General features: G+C 39.0%; 1 protein-coding gene across 1 annotated transcript; it reads left to right on the top strand.

The window, feature by feature from the left end:
- Positions 1 to 579: 579 nt before the first annotated feature.
- LOC128363478 (fibroblast growth factor 4-like) lies at positions 580 to 14,484 on the top strand. Its single transcript, XM_053324484.1, has 3 exons — positions 580 to 871; positions 13,039 to 13,142; positions 14,308 to 14,484. The coding sequence occupies exons 1-3, from the start codon at positions 580 to 582 to the stop codon at positions 14,482 to 14,484; spliced, it is 573 nt and encodes a 190-aa protein (XP_053180459.1).
- Positions 14,485 to 14,758: the final 274 nt, after the last annotated feature.

Raw genomic sequence — 14,758 nt, 5'->3', positions numbered from 1 at the left:
CTCTCAAACATGCTGATAAAGATTATATAGAAAAAGTGCAGGGGCCCTTCATGTCTGCAGGGGCTCTTCACCATCAAATTTCTTCATTCATTTTTTTTACTACAGTATGTTTCTGAGTGCTTGCGTGTTCGTCTTTGTTTTCTGTCACTATGTGTTTTACGTATTTCGTTGTTTGTGTGCTTCTGCAGCATCTGTGACTCACAGACAAACAAGACAGCAGGTGGTGAGTGATGTAATATGAAGCACATATAAGTCCGTCTGTCTGCTGGGGCCCACCTGAGGAAGAAGCAAAATTGGGAAGCAGGAGACAAATCATCGGAAACTGGACTGCAAAATGGACCCCTAATGGGTTTAATTTTAAGAGATGTCAAAATATGCATAGTGAAACCTTTCTCTGTGCTTTAATAAGCGCAGGTGGCAGAATGAAACAGATGATTAGGCATTTCCTTCATGGTATTTCTCTCAGACACTAAAACTGGAAAGATTTTATGACTTTTTTTGACATTAAAGTACATTTCATTGGGCTTAATAGTATAATAGCTTTGTACCCCTATGACTCCTGGGATCGGTGAGCAGAGCATGTCATCGTTAAAGTCCAAGCTACCTCTGCTCCTGTATGGGATTCTCTTGTGCAGCTCCTTTGCCCCTCTCCCAGTCATCAGCAGCCAGAGACGAACCATAAGAAGTGCCAGTTCATTGGTACGGGCCAGCAGCAGCTCCTGGGACAGGAGAGAGGTGACAGCTAGAGATGGAGAATACCTGCTGGGGATAAAGAGACTCAGGAGGCTCTACTGTAATGTGGGCATCGGCTTCCACATCCAGGTCTTACCAAATGGGAAGATCACAGGTGTGCATAATGAAAACAGATACAGTAAGTAATTTTGCTCATTTCTGTTGAAATCCATGTAAGGTGGGAAATAATCATAACCAGCCTCTGTACAGATCTAATCTTTCCAGTTTTTATGTTATGGAAAAAGCAAAGGAATTTCATCAAATTATTGCCATTGGGACCAGTGATTCCTTGTGTGTGTTCGTTCAATTAATAACTATAATTAATAACTAATTTTTAATTACAAATTAATTAATTGTCAATATTATAAGTGCTTATCTTAAACAATAGAATACAAAGTTGTGCAATAACATCTTGTCCGTTCCTATGGATGAACAATATGGAATTCACTAGAGCAGTACTGAAAAATGTGACAAATGTGAACTTGATTATTAAAAAGCAGCAATGATTCCTACTCACTACAACTTGATCATCATCAAGGCTGACATAATCAAAACATGATGGAGTCAGCATTCATCACACAATCAAAAAATGTAACTTAGAAAATTGGAGCACATTTATTTCTACTCTTTCAGATTTTGTTATTGCTGATTTTTCATATGGAAAACCAATCTGACTGAAGTGTCCCACAGACCTGCCATGGTTTACATTTCTGTACTGGTGCTGTCATTTTATTTGATGGATAGTATCTATTCTCTGTCTAATCCCTCTAATCTCTGTTACAAATAACAGTGAATAAGGACTTTTTTATTCAGCTTTTTGCTACACGTCTATCTCTGATAATCACATATCCCTCTGCTTTAGCAATTCTTAGTGAGAATTTCGTGAGGCTTCCCGTTCTCTCTTTAATAAATGCTGATTTTATCCTTATCCAAATAATTGAAGCATTTTCACTTGGTTGGAGTTAAACAGGACTCTGAAAGCCAGTATGACATTTGGCTATTCTCAGTTTGTCTTATTTATATGTTAGTGTTAGGGTTAGGGTTAGGGTTAGGGTTAGGGTTAGGGTTAGGGTTAGATATACCAGTAGCATAAAATGAAAATAGTAACGTACAAGTACCTCACTTGAGTAAATTAATTTAGTTATTTTTCACTGACTGGTTCAGGCAGCAGTTCATGTCAAGGAAGCAGAAAAAACAAGTAAATGACTATCTTTAAACCACTAATCTCCTTAATATGAGTTGCAAATATACTCAGTCAAACACACACCTACAATGGTAACAAGCTCTTGAGCTTTATTGTGTTACTGTGTTTATCCTGTACAAAGATATGATGTCTCCTGGTTAACTCTGCATATATTATTTATTATAAATGAGGATGCAATATAAAGTAGTTCAAATGGGCTCCACCTTCAACAGACTGAGTAAATGTAAGTGCATGTGCTGATTTGTATGGTTTTAAAAGTTTTAAAGTAAAAGTTTTGAGTACTTCTTCTAACATTGCTGATATCAACATTCCCAATTGGAGAATTGGAGAAGGTGATAATAAAGTATGACAAGAGGCCTCATGCCTGAGATTGTGTGTGTGTGTGTGTGTGTGTGTGTGTGTGTGTGTGTGTGTGTGTGTGTGTGTGTGTGTGTGTGTACCCTAAGAAAATTGTGACAGTCAGCTGTAACAGAGAAATTCTTTGTCAGTGTTTTTCTGTGTGCTTTTCAGTTTCCAGTTAAGGCAGGGACACATATGACTGTTGAGCTGATCATGAATATGATATGACATGTGGTAATTGACATGTTTCAAGTTGGAACAAGTCATGGCCAGTCTGGGTCAGTCAGTGTTGACAGTGATCCAGTCACTGCCAGTCGTTTTAATTAAGATTTCTTTAAACATATTTGATATTAGCAAATCATGCCCGCCATACACCAAACCACTTTTCACAGATTTTCACTGTCACAGATGAAATCATCTGGATCATTTGGTGCAAGGTGGTCATAAAACTCAATCTGAGCTGTTTTAGGTTAGTCTTTTTCTTGTTTTGACGTTCTGATAAAATCAAACAAATGTAATATTATCATAAGTCTTTAGTCTTGGCTTATGTACATAATGAAGTTCATTGTCCTATTTTTCCAGTTCTTATCTGACCTGTGCTTTTGATGCCCAGCATTCTTGTCGTGGTTTCAGGTGAGGTCATAGGGCTGTTTTTGTGTGCTAATCTGCAGGTGAACTGTCCTCCATTAAATGCTACCTCAGGCCATGGTGGAAGATAAGAATGCAGCCATTTCTCATGTGGACCAGTTTTTGAAGTTGAGCTAATGGCTTGAGTCTTTGGATTTCCTTGAGGATGGATTGGTTGGTTGAGAAATAATTCATTGTCATTCTCTATTACGACAGGCGTGATGTGTTGGTTATTTGTGCATGGATGCATTTACAATGTCCATGTAGCTGGTAGAAAGTGGTGGGAGGGGAATGAGTGGGTTTTGTCTATTCAGTAGGATCTGTTTCATGGTGGTTAAAGTGAATTGTATCTCTGTAGTGACATTGTTGAGAGGGGTAGACGGGGTTTATTTGCTGTAAATCTGTATAAGTGACTAGTGAGCCAGTGAGACTTTGTTTATACCTCAATTGCATCTGCTGTGCCCATGGAAGAAACCAGAGAAGCTCTTTAAGCTGTGTTTGGGAGTGAGCTTCACAAGGTTCTGGTGCAGACAAGAGCTACAGGCACTGTCTGGCATGCATGCCCTCTGATTGTTCAAGTTACAGATGTTGGAAAGAAAGTGTTAGGTACTAGTCAAATGTGATGTGAGTGAGGCAAAGTGCAGAACAGGCATCTGCTGCAAATGGTCTAACATGCATTATGAAAATGCTTCAAGGCCTGAGAGGACTTCAATCAATCAATCAAAACGGATGAGTGCTGCAGTGAGACACTACCTTTAATACTGTGTGACACTTGGTATCAGTAGGCGTGTCCTAATTGGTCAGCTATGTACATGCAAATTTCAGTGGGCCATTGCATGCATGTGATTTAATGAGAGTACTACTCATAAAGTCCAGTAAGACTGGGGTTACAATATCGTAACCTTCATTTGGGTCAGGATGTGCTGCTTATGTGATGATAATATTATGTTTTATATTATGATTTATATGTTACTGTTAAGTTGAGCAATATGTTCACAGAGTCAGGAAAGTAGTCAGGTTGGCAGTCACTATACTCTAACTCCTGATTGTGATTGCCCTCCTTCCTGCCTGCTCCATCCCATCCTCTTTGTCACTGTCCCTCTCACCATCCTTCTCTTCTTCCTCCATGTTATCATCACCATCCTGATCCTGTTACAGTCTATGATTAACTGCGATAATGGTAATGCTCATTTTAACAGACTTAAATCCATTAAAACAATGCACAAATGGACATCAGAACATCTAACTCCTTAGATGGTCTATTAGTACAGTATATAGACCAAACACATCCCACTTGGCGACAGCAGCAAGAAAAAAACTCCCCGTTAACAGGAAGAAACCTGAAGCAGAACCAGTATGAACCAGTATGTCTGTTTTATTTTTTCACTTCTCACATCAGAGATCATGAGTGATTTCAGAGTCTCCACACTCCAGAGGGCAGGTCTGTTTGAACTGGTTAAACTGAAGAGGATTAATGTGATGTTAGTTCAGGAAATTCACAGTGACACTTTAAATGAGACTGATTGGAGAAATGAGATGGGGAGGTGACTTTCAGTCATTTAAGCAGAACCTGTGAAGGAATGGTGCTCCTTTTCTCCAAAGACGTTTTGCCAAAGACTCACTTGGTGGAGGAAATCATGAAGGGCAGACTGATGGTGGTCAGAGCCAAATGTGAGCTTTTTACTATTGTTTTCGTTTATGAATACGCTCCCAACACAGGAACTGACAGAGTTCAGTTTTTAAATGAATGAGTGTGGTTTTACGTCAGTACAGGACTGAATTAGTTTTATTTTTAGGAGGTGACATAACTGTAGGGAACAATCAGCTAGACAGGATTCATATGGAACATCATGCTGTTTCAAAATGAGCCATGAAGCAGCTGGTGGAAGCTGACATATGAGTGAAATGCATGACAAGCACAGACAGTACACTTTGGTCCAGAGCAGAGAGAATCTCCGAACTGTGGGAAGATGCTATAAAAATCTTCACTGGGAGCTTTAATGACTTGCCTCTGCCTCACAGCTGCAGGAGAGAAGTTCTGACTCTGTTGCCAAAAAAGGCAACCTTCAAGACTGGCGACTGGCCTCTCTGCCATGTGTAAACTGCTGTCTAAAATACTGGCTAACAGGCTTAAAGTGATACACCAGGTCATAAACAGAACCCAAACATACTGTGTGACCGTTGTTGTGATGTAATTGTGCGTGTGTGTGCATGCATGTGTGTATGAGTGCATGTTGGCTCATTTGCAAAAATGAAATGCACATAGTTAATGCCTACATACATTAAATAAATACATGGCACAGAGGTGAATCAGTTATTTGCTTGCAATATGTTTGATTTGTTGCATAGCCTATGAAACAGTTATTATTTGCCTAAGTGAAGTATTGTGCTGATGTAATTGTGTGTGTGGGTGAGTATATGTTGGCTCATTTTCAAAAGTGAAATGCACAATAATTAATGGTACATACATTGGTAAATACAATGGTACAAATAAATGGCACAGAGCCAAAGATGACCTTGTATTGAGTTTTAAGGGTTTAGCTGGAAGAGGGGAGGCTTAAAGTACCTGGGGGTTTATCTAGGAGATGATCAGGCTGTAAAGACAAACTGGGAGGGATTAATGGAGAAGGTGGAGGGCAGGTTAGCCAAGTGCATGAGGCCTCACACTACCTCACTTGCCTTATAAAGGAAGGGTCCTGATTATTAATAACTTGGTAGTGTCAATTCTCTGGCACAGTTTAAAATGTATGGAGCCCCCTGCTGGTCTGCTACAAAAAGTGCAGGGCATTATGGTAAATATTTTTTGGGATAAATTGCACTGGGTTCCACAGAGTGTACTTAAACCTATCAAAGGAAGAGAGAGGATAGGGTTTGTGCACCTAGGGAGCAGAGCACAAAAAACATCACCTACATGATTAAAGGTCCCTGCAGCTTGGCTTACAACATGCTGCCTCAAGACCCGTATTTCAGCAGACGGACAAATGAATTACAGCTGGTGTTGGCTCTTAAACAGAGGAAATATCTATATATGTTGACTATTTTCTAAAACCTTCACTTCTTTGTTTTCATATATAAAAGATACCATAGATATGAATAACATTTTGAAAACTATTGACTTCTCTGTTGCTAATATGTCACTGGTTATGCTTGATGTAGAATTACTCCGTCACTATATGATGGAGGCATTGAAGCATTTGATTTTTGGCCCTCTCATTTAGATGGGAATCCCAAGATTTTCTTTTTATCTGCAGCTGAAAGGCACCGATATGTGTTGTACCATGACTCCAAACTATGTTTCCTTATATGTTGGATACTTTGATCAAGAATTTGTGCTGCTTTTTTCATAAACGTCTTTGGTGAAGGTACATTGATTCAGACAGATCCACAGAACTCAATAGGAAACTGACAGACAAGAACACAATATTGCATATTGTTCTGTCCCCAATGTGGGAGTATCAGACATGACTTTTAATCATACAGTCACAATAACCTGAGTGATAAACGTGTTTGGGCCTACATGTTGTCCTGCGATGGTGATCTGACAATGCTTGATGAAGATCTCTGGTAGATCAAATTGTTGCTCAATTAAAATAGCTGGGAGTTACTAATGCAGTGTGCAGATCTTTTGTTTGATTCTTGCCTTTAGTGTCATTTACTAACTAAACTGTGACCATTTAGGAGTTGAGATGGGCTACATTAGGATACAACTAGAGATCTCTTTCGCTTTGTGCACCAGCAGATCGGTTACCTCTGCACAGAAGCATTCCTTCTTACTACTTGGCAAATCCACCATTATAATAGTTATCCGATATATTTATGAAATATAGCTATTGTTAATGTATTTTGACATACAAAACTTAGTTTCTATTGTCCAATGAAGTTTTACAAAAAAATCACTGTAAGAAGATAATTTCATAAAGTAACTACAAATAGCCTAAATTTACAGTGATAGGCTTTAAATTGGCTACTTTCCATGTACTATGCTTTCTTATAGTTTTGTATAATAGTTCTCTAAAATGACAGATTATTACTATAAATGTATAGATATATGTACAGTATTTTATGTACAGTTATATACAGCATTTCTTAGCATACAACTTCATCTGTATTTTTACAGTTTATTACATGTTACGGTTAATTACTGTAAATTGACAGTATCTGTCTAGAAACTTTCCTGCCACACTTTTTACCATTTTCACCTTTTTTGTTTTGTTGTTGGTTTTTTTTGTTTTTTGTTTTTTACAGTGGTGCTAGAAACTGGAATAGTAACTGGACATGATGCTCACAAAATTGGACTTCATTGAGAACCAGTCAAAGAGAAATAACCTTTTAGTTGAAGGAATCGCAGAAGAAAGAGGTGAGAACTGTGATGTATCTGAGATGAAAATCTGAGACATGCTTGAGAGTAACATGGGGCTTAAATGGCAAAAACATTGAAACTGAACGCGCCCACAGAGTGAGTAGGTAGTGTTAGGGAATTTTCCATCATTAATATGCTCTGGGTCAAACTAGGCTTTGCAGTCATTCAATCAATCAATCAATCAATCTTTATTTGTATAGCGCCAAATCACAACAAAGTTATCTCAAGGCACTTTACACATAGAGCAGGTTCTAAACCGAACTCTTCAGGTTCAATTTTAAAGAGACCCAACATTCCCACATGAGCAAGCACTTGGCAACAGTGGCAGGAAAAAACTCCCTTTTAACAGGAAGAAACCTCAGGCAGAACCAGACTCAGAGTGGGCGGCCATCTGCCTCGACCGGTTGGGGTTGATAAGAGAGAAAGGAAGGATAGAGGAGAGAAGCACAATGAAAATCAACAATGAAACTAGAAGGTCTGGGACTGGAATCTGTCATTCGGACGTTTACAGGCACAGATTACCTGTGAGACGAGAAAGCACAGACAACTCCGGGGAAGAAGTTTGGTTATTAAATGCATTAATAGTACATGCATGTTAATGGATATAGATGGATGGATAGAGAGATAGAGAGGGAGAGAGAGAGAGAGAGAGAGAGAGAGAGAGAGAGAGAGAGGAGGAGGAGGAGAGAGGAACTCAGTGCATTATGGGAGTCCCCCGGCAGTCTAAGCCTATAGCAGCATAAGCGAAGAGCTCTAAGAGCCCTAACTATAAGCTTTATCAAAAAGGAAAGTTTTAAGCCTACTCTGGAAGATGGTTCCACAGGAGAGGAGCTTGATAGCTGAAGGCTCTGCCTCCCATTCTACTTTTAGAGATATAGTAACCACAAGTAAGTCTGCATGCTGGGAGCGCAGTGTTCTGGTAGGTACATAAGGGTTACTATAAGCTCTTTAAGATATGATGGAGCCTGACCATTAAGAGCTTTGAAGGTGAGGAGAAGGATTTTGAATTCTATTCTGAATTTTACGGGAAGCCAATACAGTGAAGCCAAGTCATAGCAAATGTTTCATTTAGACACTGTCTCCCCTTGAGATAGTGGTAAGCAGCGAGTCTGCTCCTTTTGGGGAAGTGTTGCTATAGCGGCCAAGGTCAGATATGTGTTTGACTGTTATGCCTGAATGGGGTAAACGTAACAAGTCAGAGGTTTGATATAGTGTTGGATGGAGGACAAAGGTCCTGAGTGTCGTCTAAACCAGGGATTCTTAACCTTTTGGACCTTGAGGCCTTTTTTTTTTAAATTTTGTTTGGGAAAGGCATTTTCCACCAGAATCAACAGCACAAAAACACAAAATTGGTATTTCCATAGTCCATTTCCTGTTTATGCAACCATTTATGCATACGGGTGAGCAACAAGAGTCAACGAAGGACACAGTTCGTGTGGTAAAGGACAGTCCTCCTGGTCTTTCATGAGCATCCATTGTCACTTTCCTGAGAACATGTCCTTATACATTCCACTAAATTAGAAAGATGTAGCTCATTTACACACATTAACCTCTATCTTCAACCCACATGCTTACAAACCTGCATAGTTGCAGTTTCTGCATCAACATATTAACAATCTTAAAAAGACAACTATATACATTAACTTGCTTATTGTTATTTCCATCAGGGATAGGAAGGAGACAAAAAAGAAAAGAAAAAAAAGAGAAAAAAAAACTCGGAGGGATCATACAAAGTCTGCTCGAGTTGGGGTTATAAATTCAATCCATTTTCCCCAAATTTGATAAAACTTGACCCTTTGGATTCTCAGACAGTAGGTCAGCTTTTCCATTTTAAATATTTCTAGAATTATTCCATGCCAATTCTCAATTGTAGGTGGTGTTGGATTTAACCATTTCCTGGTAATGGGTTTTTTACTTGCAGCCAGAAGACCCTGAAGCAGCTTTATGTCCCTCCTTAGTTTCAAGCACTCAACATGACCCAGATACAGATTTTCAAAGTTAAGGGGTATTTGGCACTTAAACACTGTATTTAATGTGTTGTGAATGCTGCTCCAATACTGGTTCAATTTGGGGCAGCCCCAGAATACGTGGAAATGGTTTGCCTCTGGAGAGCCACATTGTCTCCAACAGGTTAAGTTTGTGTTCTTGTATTTTTCTTGACATGGGATCTTAAAATATCTTATAACATTCTTCCAACAGTGTTCTCCCCAGTGCATGGAGTTGGTTGAAGACCATTTGACCATGCAAATTTCCCCCCCATCCTCCTCAGAAAGCCTCATTCCTGCCTCTCTTTCCCATGTTTATTTAATATGAAGTGTACTTTCATTAGTGGCGTGGAACAGCGAATTGTATAGTCTAGAAATACCTTCTTTCGGAGTTGAACTGTAGGCTAATTTCAGAATTTTGTAGAATGTTGATTCTGCTGCTGACAAGTCTGTAGTTTTGCATTTCTGGTTGAAATAGTCGTGAATTTGGAGGAATCTAAAGAAATCATTTTGTTGTAGGTCACGTTTGGCCCTCAAACACGGAAAAACTTTGTATTATGCCTTTGTGTGTGAAGGAAAGATAGGTCGTAAGGCCCTTCTCGACCCATGATTCAAATCTTTTATCCCCCCTATTGGGAAGAAATTCTGTGTCATAGGCACACCATCTAAAAAGTTTTAACATCTTATGGATACCACATGCCTTAACCACCTTCTGCCATATTTTCAATGTTTGATTAATCCAGGGGTTATTAATGTTCCAATTTGGTTGCCAGACCTCTATCAGCAATTGTGGCTTGAAGAGGAAACCTAGGGGACAATCCAAACTATTTTTTCCACTTGGCCTTGTATTCCCCGTTGCAACAAGGGAATTAGTTGTGAGACATAGTAATAGTTTCTTAGGCAAGGAAGTGCAAACCCACCTTTCCTAGCTGTAAAATGTTAAATCGAATCTGCGGTTTCTGCCAGATGAAACGAGAAATCCATTTATCCCATTCACTGTCACTCACCTCTACAGGTAGAGTTCTAATTTTATTAAACTTTTATTAACTTTTACTGATAATTCATGGAACAAACAAAAAAATTAAAGGCTTAAGTCAGGCTTATTCATAAAAAAAAGACCAATATTTAGAGTTTACTTTTAACAAAAAAGGAGGGACTCAAACAGTCAATAATAAAGGTGGTGATGAAATAAATACATTTAAAATAATATATATTTTAAATTAACCTCTTCCTCCCTAGGCCTCTAGCTCAGGGTCCTGCTTGAAAATGACATGCCCAACATGAATATAGTATATCTCTGCAACTACAAGGTCTATATGAATAATATTGGTATCATAATAAAGGTAACACTTGTGAGATAGCTGTAGAGGTGAAAGCATCAGCTGACTAAATGATGATTGAACACAGCATAAATGAAATATTTAATTTTCGCCTGACAAAAATTTACATTTTTAGAGTGAATAACACCTTCTGAATTATGCTGCTGTAGCCAAAAAACCTCAACAGTGAAGGTAAGACATCATTTGTAGTTGTAAATTTACAATGGGAAATTTGTTTGGATTTTTCTTTGACGGTTTATTCCATGAGTTTTCACGGTAATGGGAGTTACACTGCTGGAATCAGTGAAATCTCAGCTTTTAATTGATGTGTAGTTTGTCGTGAAATTAAAGATACGAGGACCGTGGTGACTGCATGCATGCACAGTGCTTAGACGGAGGAGCGGCAAATGGCGCAATCAATTGCTCGGTGTTTGACTTGTGTTTTGTTGAGCTGTAAATTGTTGTGCTGGCTGAATAGCTGAGCTTCTTCTGAACATAACGGTGTGTCGTATGACATATTCGTGGTTGTTTAACTGCCCTGACATTTTTCATTTATAGGGGGCGCTGTTGCCCCCGCCGGCTGGGGCTCTTGGGCTTAAGAGGATAAACAAATAAACTCCCTACCTCCAGTCACAAAGCCGTACATGATGAAGTCAGGATTGCACTAGAGGTGAGCGGCTAGCTGAATGTCTTCTTCTGTTTTTCTGTGAGCTTGTTAAACAACTGACGCATTATCGCCACCATGTGGTCGGAAGCTGCATTGTAGCTGAGTGTCTCATGGATAACATCTCTGGTGTCTTCAGTTGATAACCTATGCAGTCCCATGCTAGGTGGCGCTTGTAGCCCTATGGTTAAGAATCACTGGTCTAAGCAAGTTTTATCTATAGATATGTGGGGATTTTGTATTGGCTAAGTTCTCAAAGTGAGAATAAATGTCTTTATTCAAAATTGTATTTTTAATGACACTCTGGGCCTGATTTACTAAGTAAACTAAGATCCCAAATAGTGGGTACTAAATTGTATGCGCAGTGCAATAGATTGCGCGTTTCGTTTGCATGCGCATTGCATGTGATCTACTAAGAATAACTGTGTAAATGAAAACAGGTGCAGACAGCAGTATTTAAATGAGGGTTTTGTGTCTTAATGGAGAGTTTGGATGAGCAGAAAGCTGCAAGCGCAAAATACAATGTGATCAGGTTCTAGTCTAGTGAAGAGGTTAACTAATATATTGAGTTATAACAAAAACAAATATTACCAGAAAAACCCACATATGGGAGATTATTAGTGACAAAGTCGATGCTGTTAGTAAAACCACAAATATTCCACTCCAAAAATATTAATACAGGTGGAAAAACTCCATCCTGTTCTGTTATTGTGCCTCCGTCTCCTCGTCTCCATAGTAATAGAAGTCATCTGTGCACAGTGTACAGCAGGTTAATACCGGCCCTTCAAACGTATTATTTATAGACGCAGTTAGCGTCGGAAAAATTACCTTCAGGTTTGGTAAATCACAATGCGTGTGTTAAATAACAGATTAGCATTTTCTCCTCCCTGTATTTTGCACACTGGGGTTAAAACGCCTCATATTACATATTCATTATGGCAAACGTACTAAATGGACAGCACGTGTTATCTTGCACATTTGAAAAGACGCACTGCGTTAGTAGATCAGCTTGCATATTTTTTGCAGGTGGTGACAACTTTGCACACGTTTTTACACACACAGACCTCTAGTAAATCAGACCCTCTGTGTTATGTTCTGTTGTAACATTTTCTTGCGAGAACCCCAGGAAAACTAGCAGCTATTACCTTTGGAGCTAATGGGGGATCCTAATAAAACAATAAGCAATAAAACACAGGAAATGTCCACTGATTTTAGAAAGCTGCAATCCTCTAACTCTACTTTTATCAATGGGAGCCAATACAGTCTGTTCAAGATTACAAGTACCATGGCATTGTGCTCGTCCATTAGATTAAATGGGACCTGTGTACTGACCTCATAAGCACTCAGACACAACAAAGAACGGACTTTGTATAGAAATTGCAAATCCAGACATTTTTCCTGTGCTTTTATTAGTTTTATTAGAAACAATTGAAGAAGGCATACAACATTGTGGTTGACCAAAGGGAACTGCTTGCCTCCACATTTGAATTTTTGCCATCTGGGCAATGATATTGTCCCTCTTATTCACTAAAAGTATTCAATTTTTCATTTGTTCCATAAGCAATTAAGTTTAACTGGTAATGCACTTTGACCACTCGCTGGTCACAAAGGATATCTAGCTGGTCATGACTGTCTTCCTCCTCCTGGATGCTGGGTTGTCCTCCATGTGTATGTCTATTGATGACTTTCTGATGTTGTGATCAAATGGCTTGTCATTGTGCTGCAAATCAATTTAAAGACACATCTATCTATCTATCTATCTATCTAGTATGCTATATGCTGCTAATCATTTTCATATTTCATGCCAGGCCTTCTAGAAATTTCCCCAGTAGAGAGAGGAGTGGTGACTCTGTTCGGGGTGAAAAGCGGTCTCTTCATCGCCATGAGTGACAGTGGGAAACTCTATGGCTCGGTGAGAACTGATTATGAATTGCTAATTTGATGACTTTAGACATGATGTGTGAATTTTCACAGTTTTTGTTACAACTAGTATGCAGTATGAATACTGTGGTATTATCTTCATGCTGTAATCTGTCAGGTCTGGTCAGGTCACATGTTTCTACACATTTTAGGGACAATGCGAAAATATTATGTTTGATATAACATCATCTGACTTCACAGATTCCCTTTCCTTGAAAGACAGACCTCTGGTATGCTTAATATATGTTATTGGTGAAGGCATATAATAGCTAAAGAACCCACACACAACTCAGTCAAGACTGTGACATGTGTATAGATAGATAGATGTAGAGAATTTGTATAGAAGTATAAAACAGTTACTTATTTACACATCAAGCAGACACAGAACAGCATGATCATCCCATTGGTGGTGTATTTATTAACCACCTGATGAATGTAAGTGCTAAATGCTCCACTGTGCTCACCAGCTGCTCTCTGACTGTCTGTCTGCTTTTTTATGTACAGTGGGTTTATCAGAGGTTTTTCACGGAAAACAGCTACCGCTGCTGAAACCTAGTTTATGTTTCCTAATTATCACTTTAGTCTGTGAGTGAATGAGCTAGTTGTTGCCATGGGCCAGGCCACCATTCAAAGCTGGCACTACTGAGATTTCAAAACCAAGAAGTTTGGATCAGTGTTTACATCTAACTCACAAAGACTGGTCTGGCCTCATTCAATCCCATTGAATTTTATCTATATAGCGCCAAATCACAATAAAAGTTATCTCTCATCTTTCATATAGAGCAGGCCTAGACCATACTCTTTAATTTAATTGAGTGCAAAGTTATGACTCTGGTCTGTTATTAAAGATGGTGGAAGGCTGGAGCAGGTCAGGTCATTCTAACAGTCATGGTTACTAACCTTTACCCAGTCATGTCTGGACTTATATTATCAGATGTAAATTCACACAGCCCATTTGAGCAGACCTATGTTATTGTGCTTGCATCATTAAAATCAGAGCCCTAAAATTACTAAATAAGTATGAATTAGTTATTTTGATTTGATCATTTACATGTGTGAAATGTTGTTCTCTTTTGTTCTTATGTACATTCTCACTTTGGGGAAACAATGACTAATGTTTTATATTGTCCCTCTCCCCCTCCTCTTTCTCTCCTCAGGGCCACTACAATGATGATTGTAAGTTTAAGGAGAACCTGCTGGCCAACAACTATAATGCGTATGAGTCAGCTGCACACCCTGGCATGTATATTGGCCTTAGCAAGACCGGTAAAACCAAGAGGGGCAACCGGGTCACACCCACCATGACCATGACACACTTCCTTCCCAGAATATGATTATTAACAACAAAACCCAACAGTACAGAACAAAGCCCTGGCCACTGTTTCAGTTTGGTCAGATTGGACCTACTTCTCTTCTTTTTGCCCAAGCTAACGATCACTGTATGCAATGTTTGCATGAACTGCTGCTATGCACCAACCAAAGAACAGTATGTGGCATCAACATGGCTGTGAATGAAGACTCTAATGGACCAACTTGAAAATTACAAAATACTATCAGTGGTACCTTGCCATCAGTCAAATTTCCTTTCCCTTAACTTTTTTTTTTTTT

This window comes from Scomber japonicus, chromosome 8 (assembly GCF_027409825.1).
Source record: "Scomber japonicus isolate fScoJap1 chromosome 8, fScoJap1.pri, whole genome shotgun sequence".
NCBI lineage: Eukaryota > Metazoa > Chordata > Actinopteri > Scombriformes > Scombridae > Scomber > Scomber japonicus.
Note: the sequence above shows the minus strand (reverse complement) of the source record. Positions and strands in the feature narration are given on the sequence as shown.

Excerpts from the sequence above, each read along its gene's own strand:
- LOC128363478 (XM_053324484.1), top strand. The coding sequence starts at position 580 with ATGTCATCGTTAAAGTCCAAGCTACCTCTGCTCCTGTATGGGATTCTC. Across the intron at positions 872-13,038 it reads GCATAATGAAAACAGATACA|GCCTTCTAGAAATTTCCCCA; the intron begins GTAAGTAATTTT and ends ATTTCATGCCAG. Across the intron at positions 13,143-14,307 it reads GTGGGAAACTCTATGGCTCG|GGCCACTACAATGATGATTG; the intron begins GTGAGAACTGAT and ends TTCTCTCCTCAG.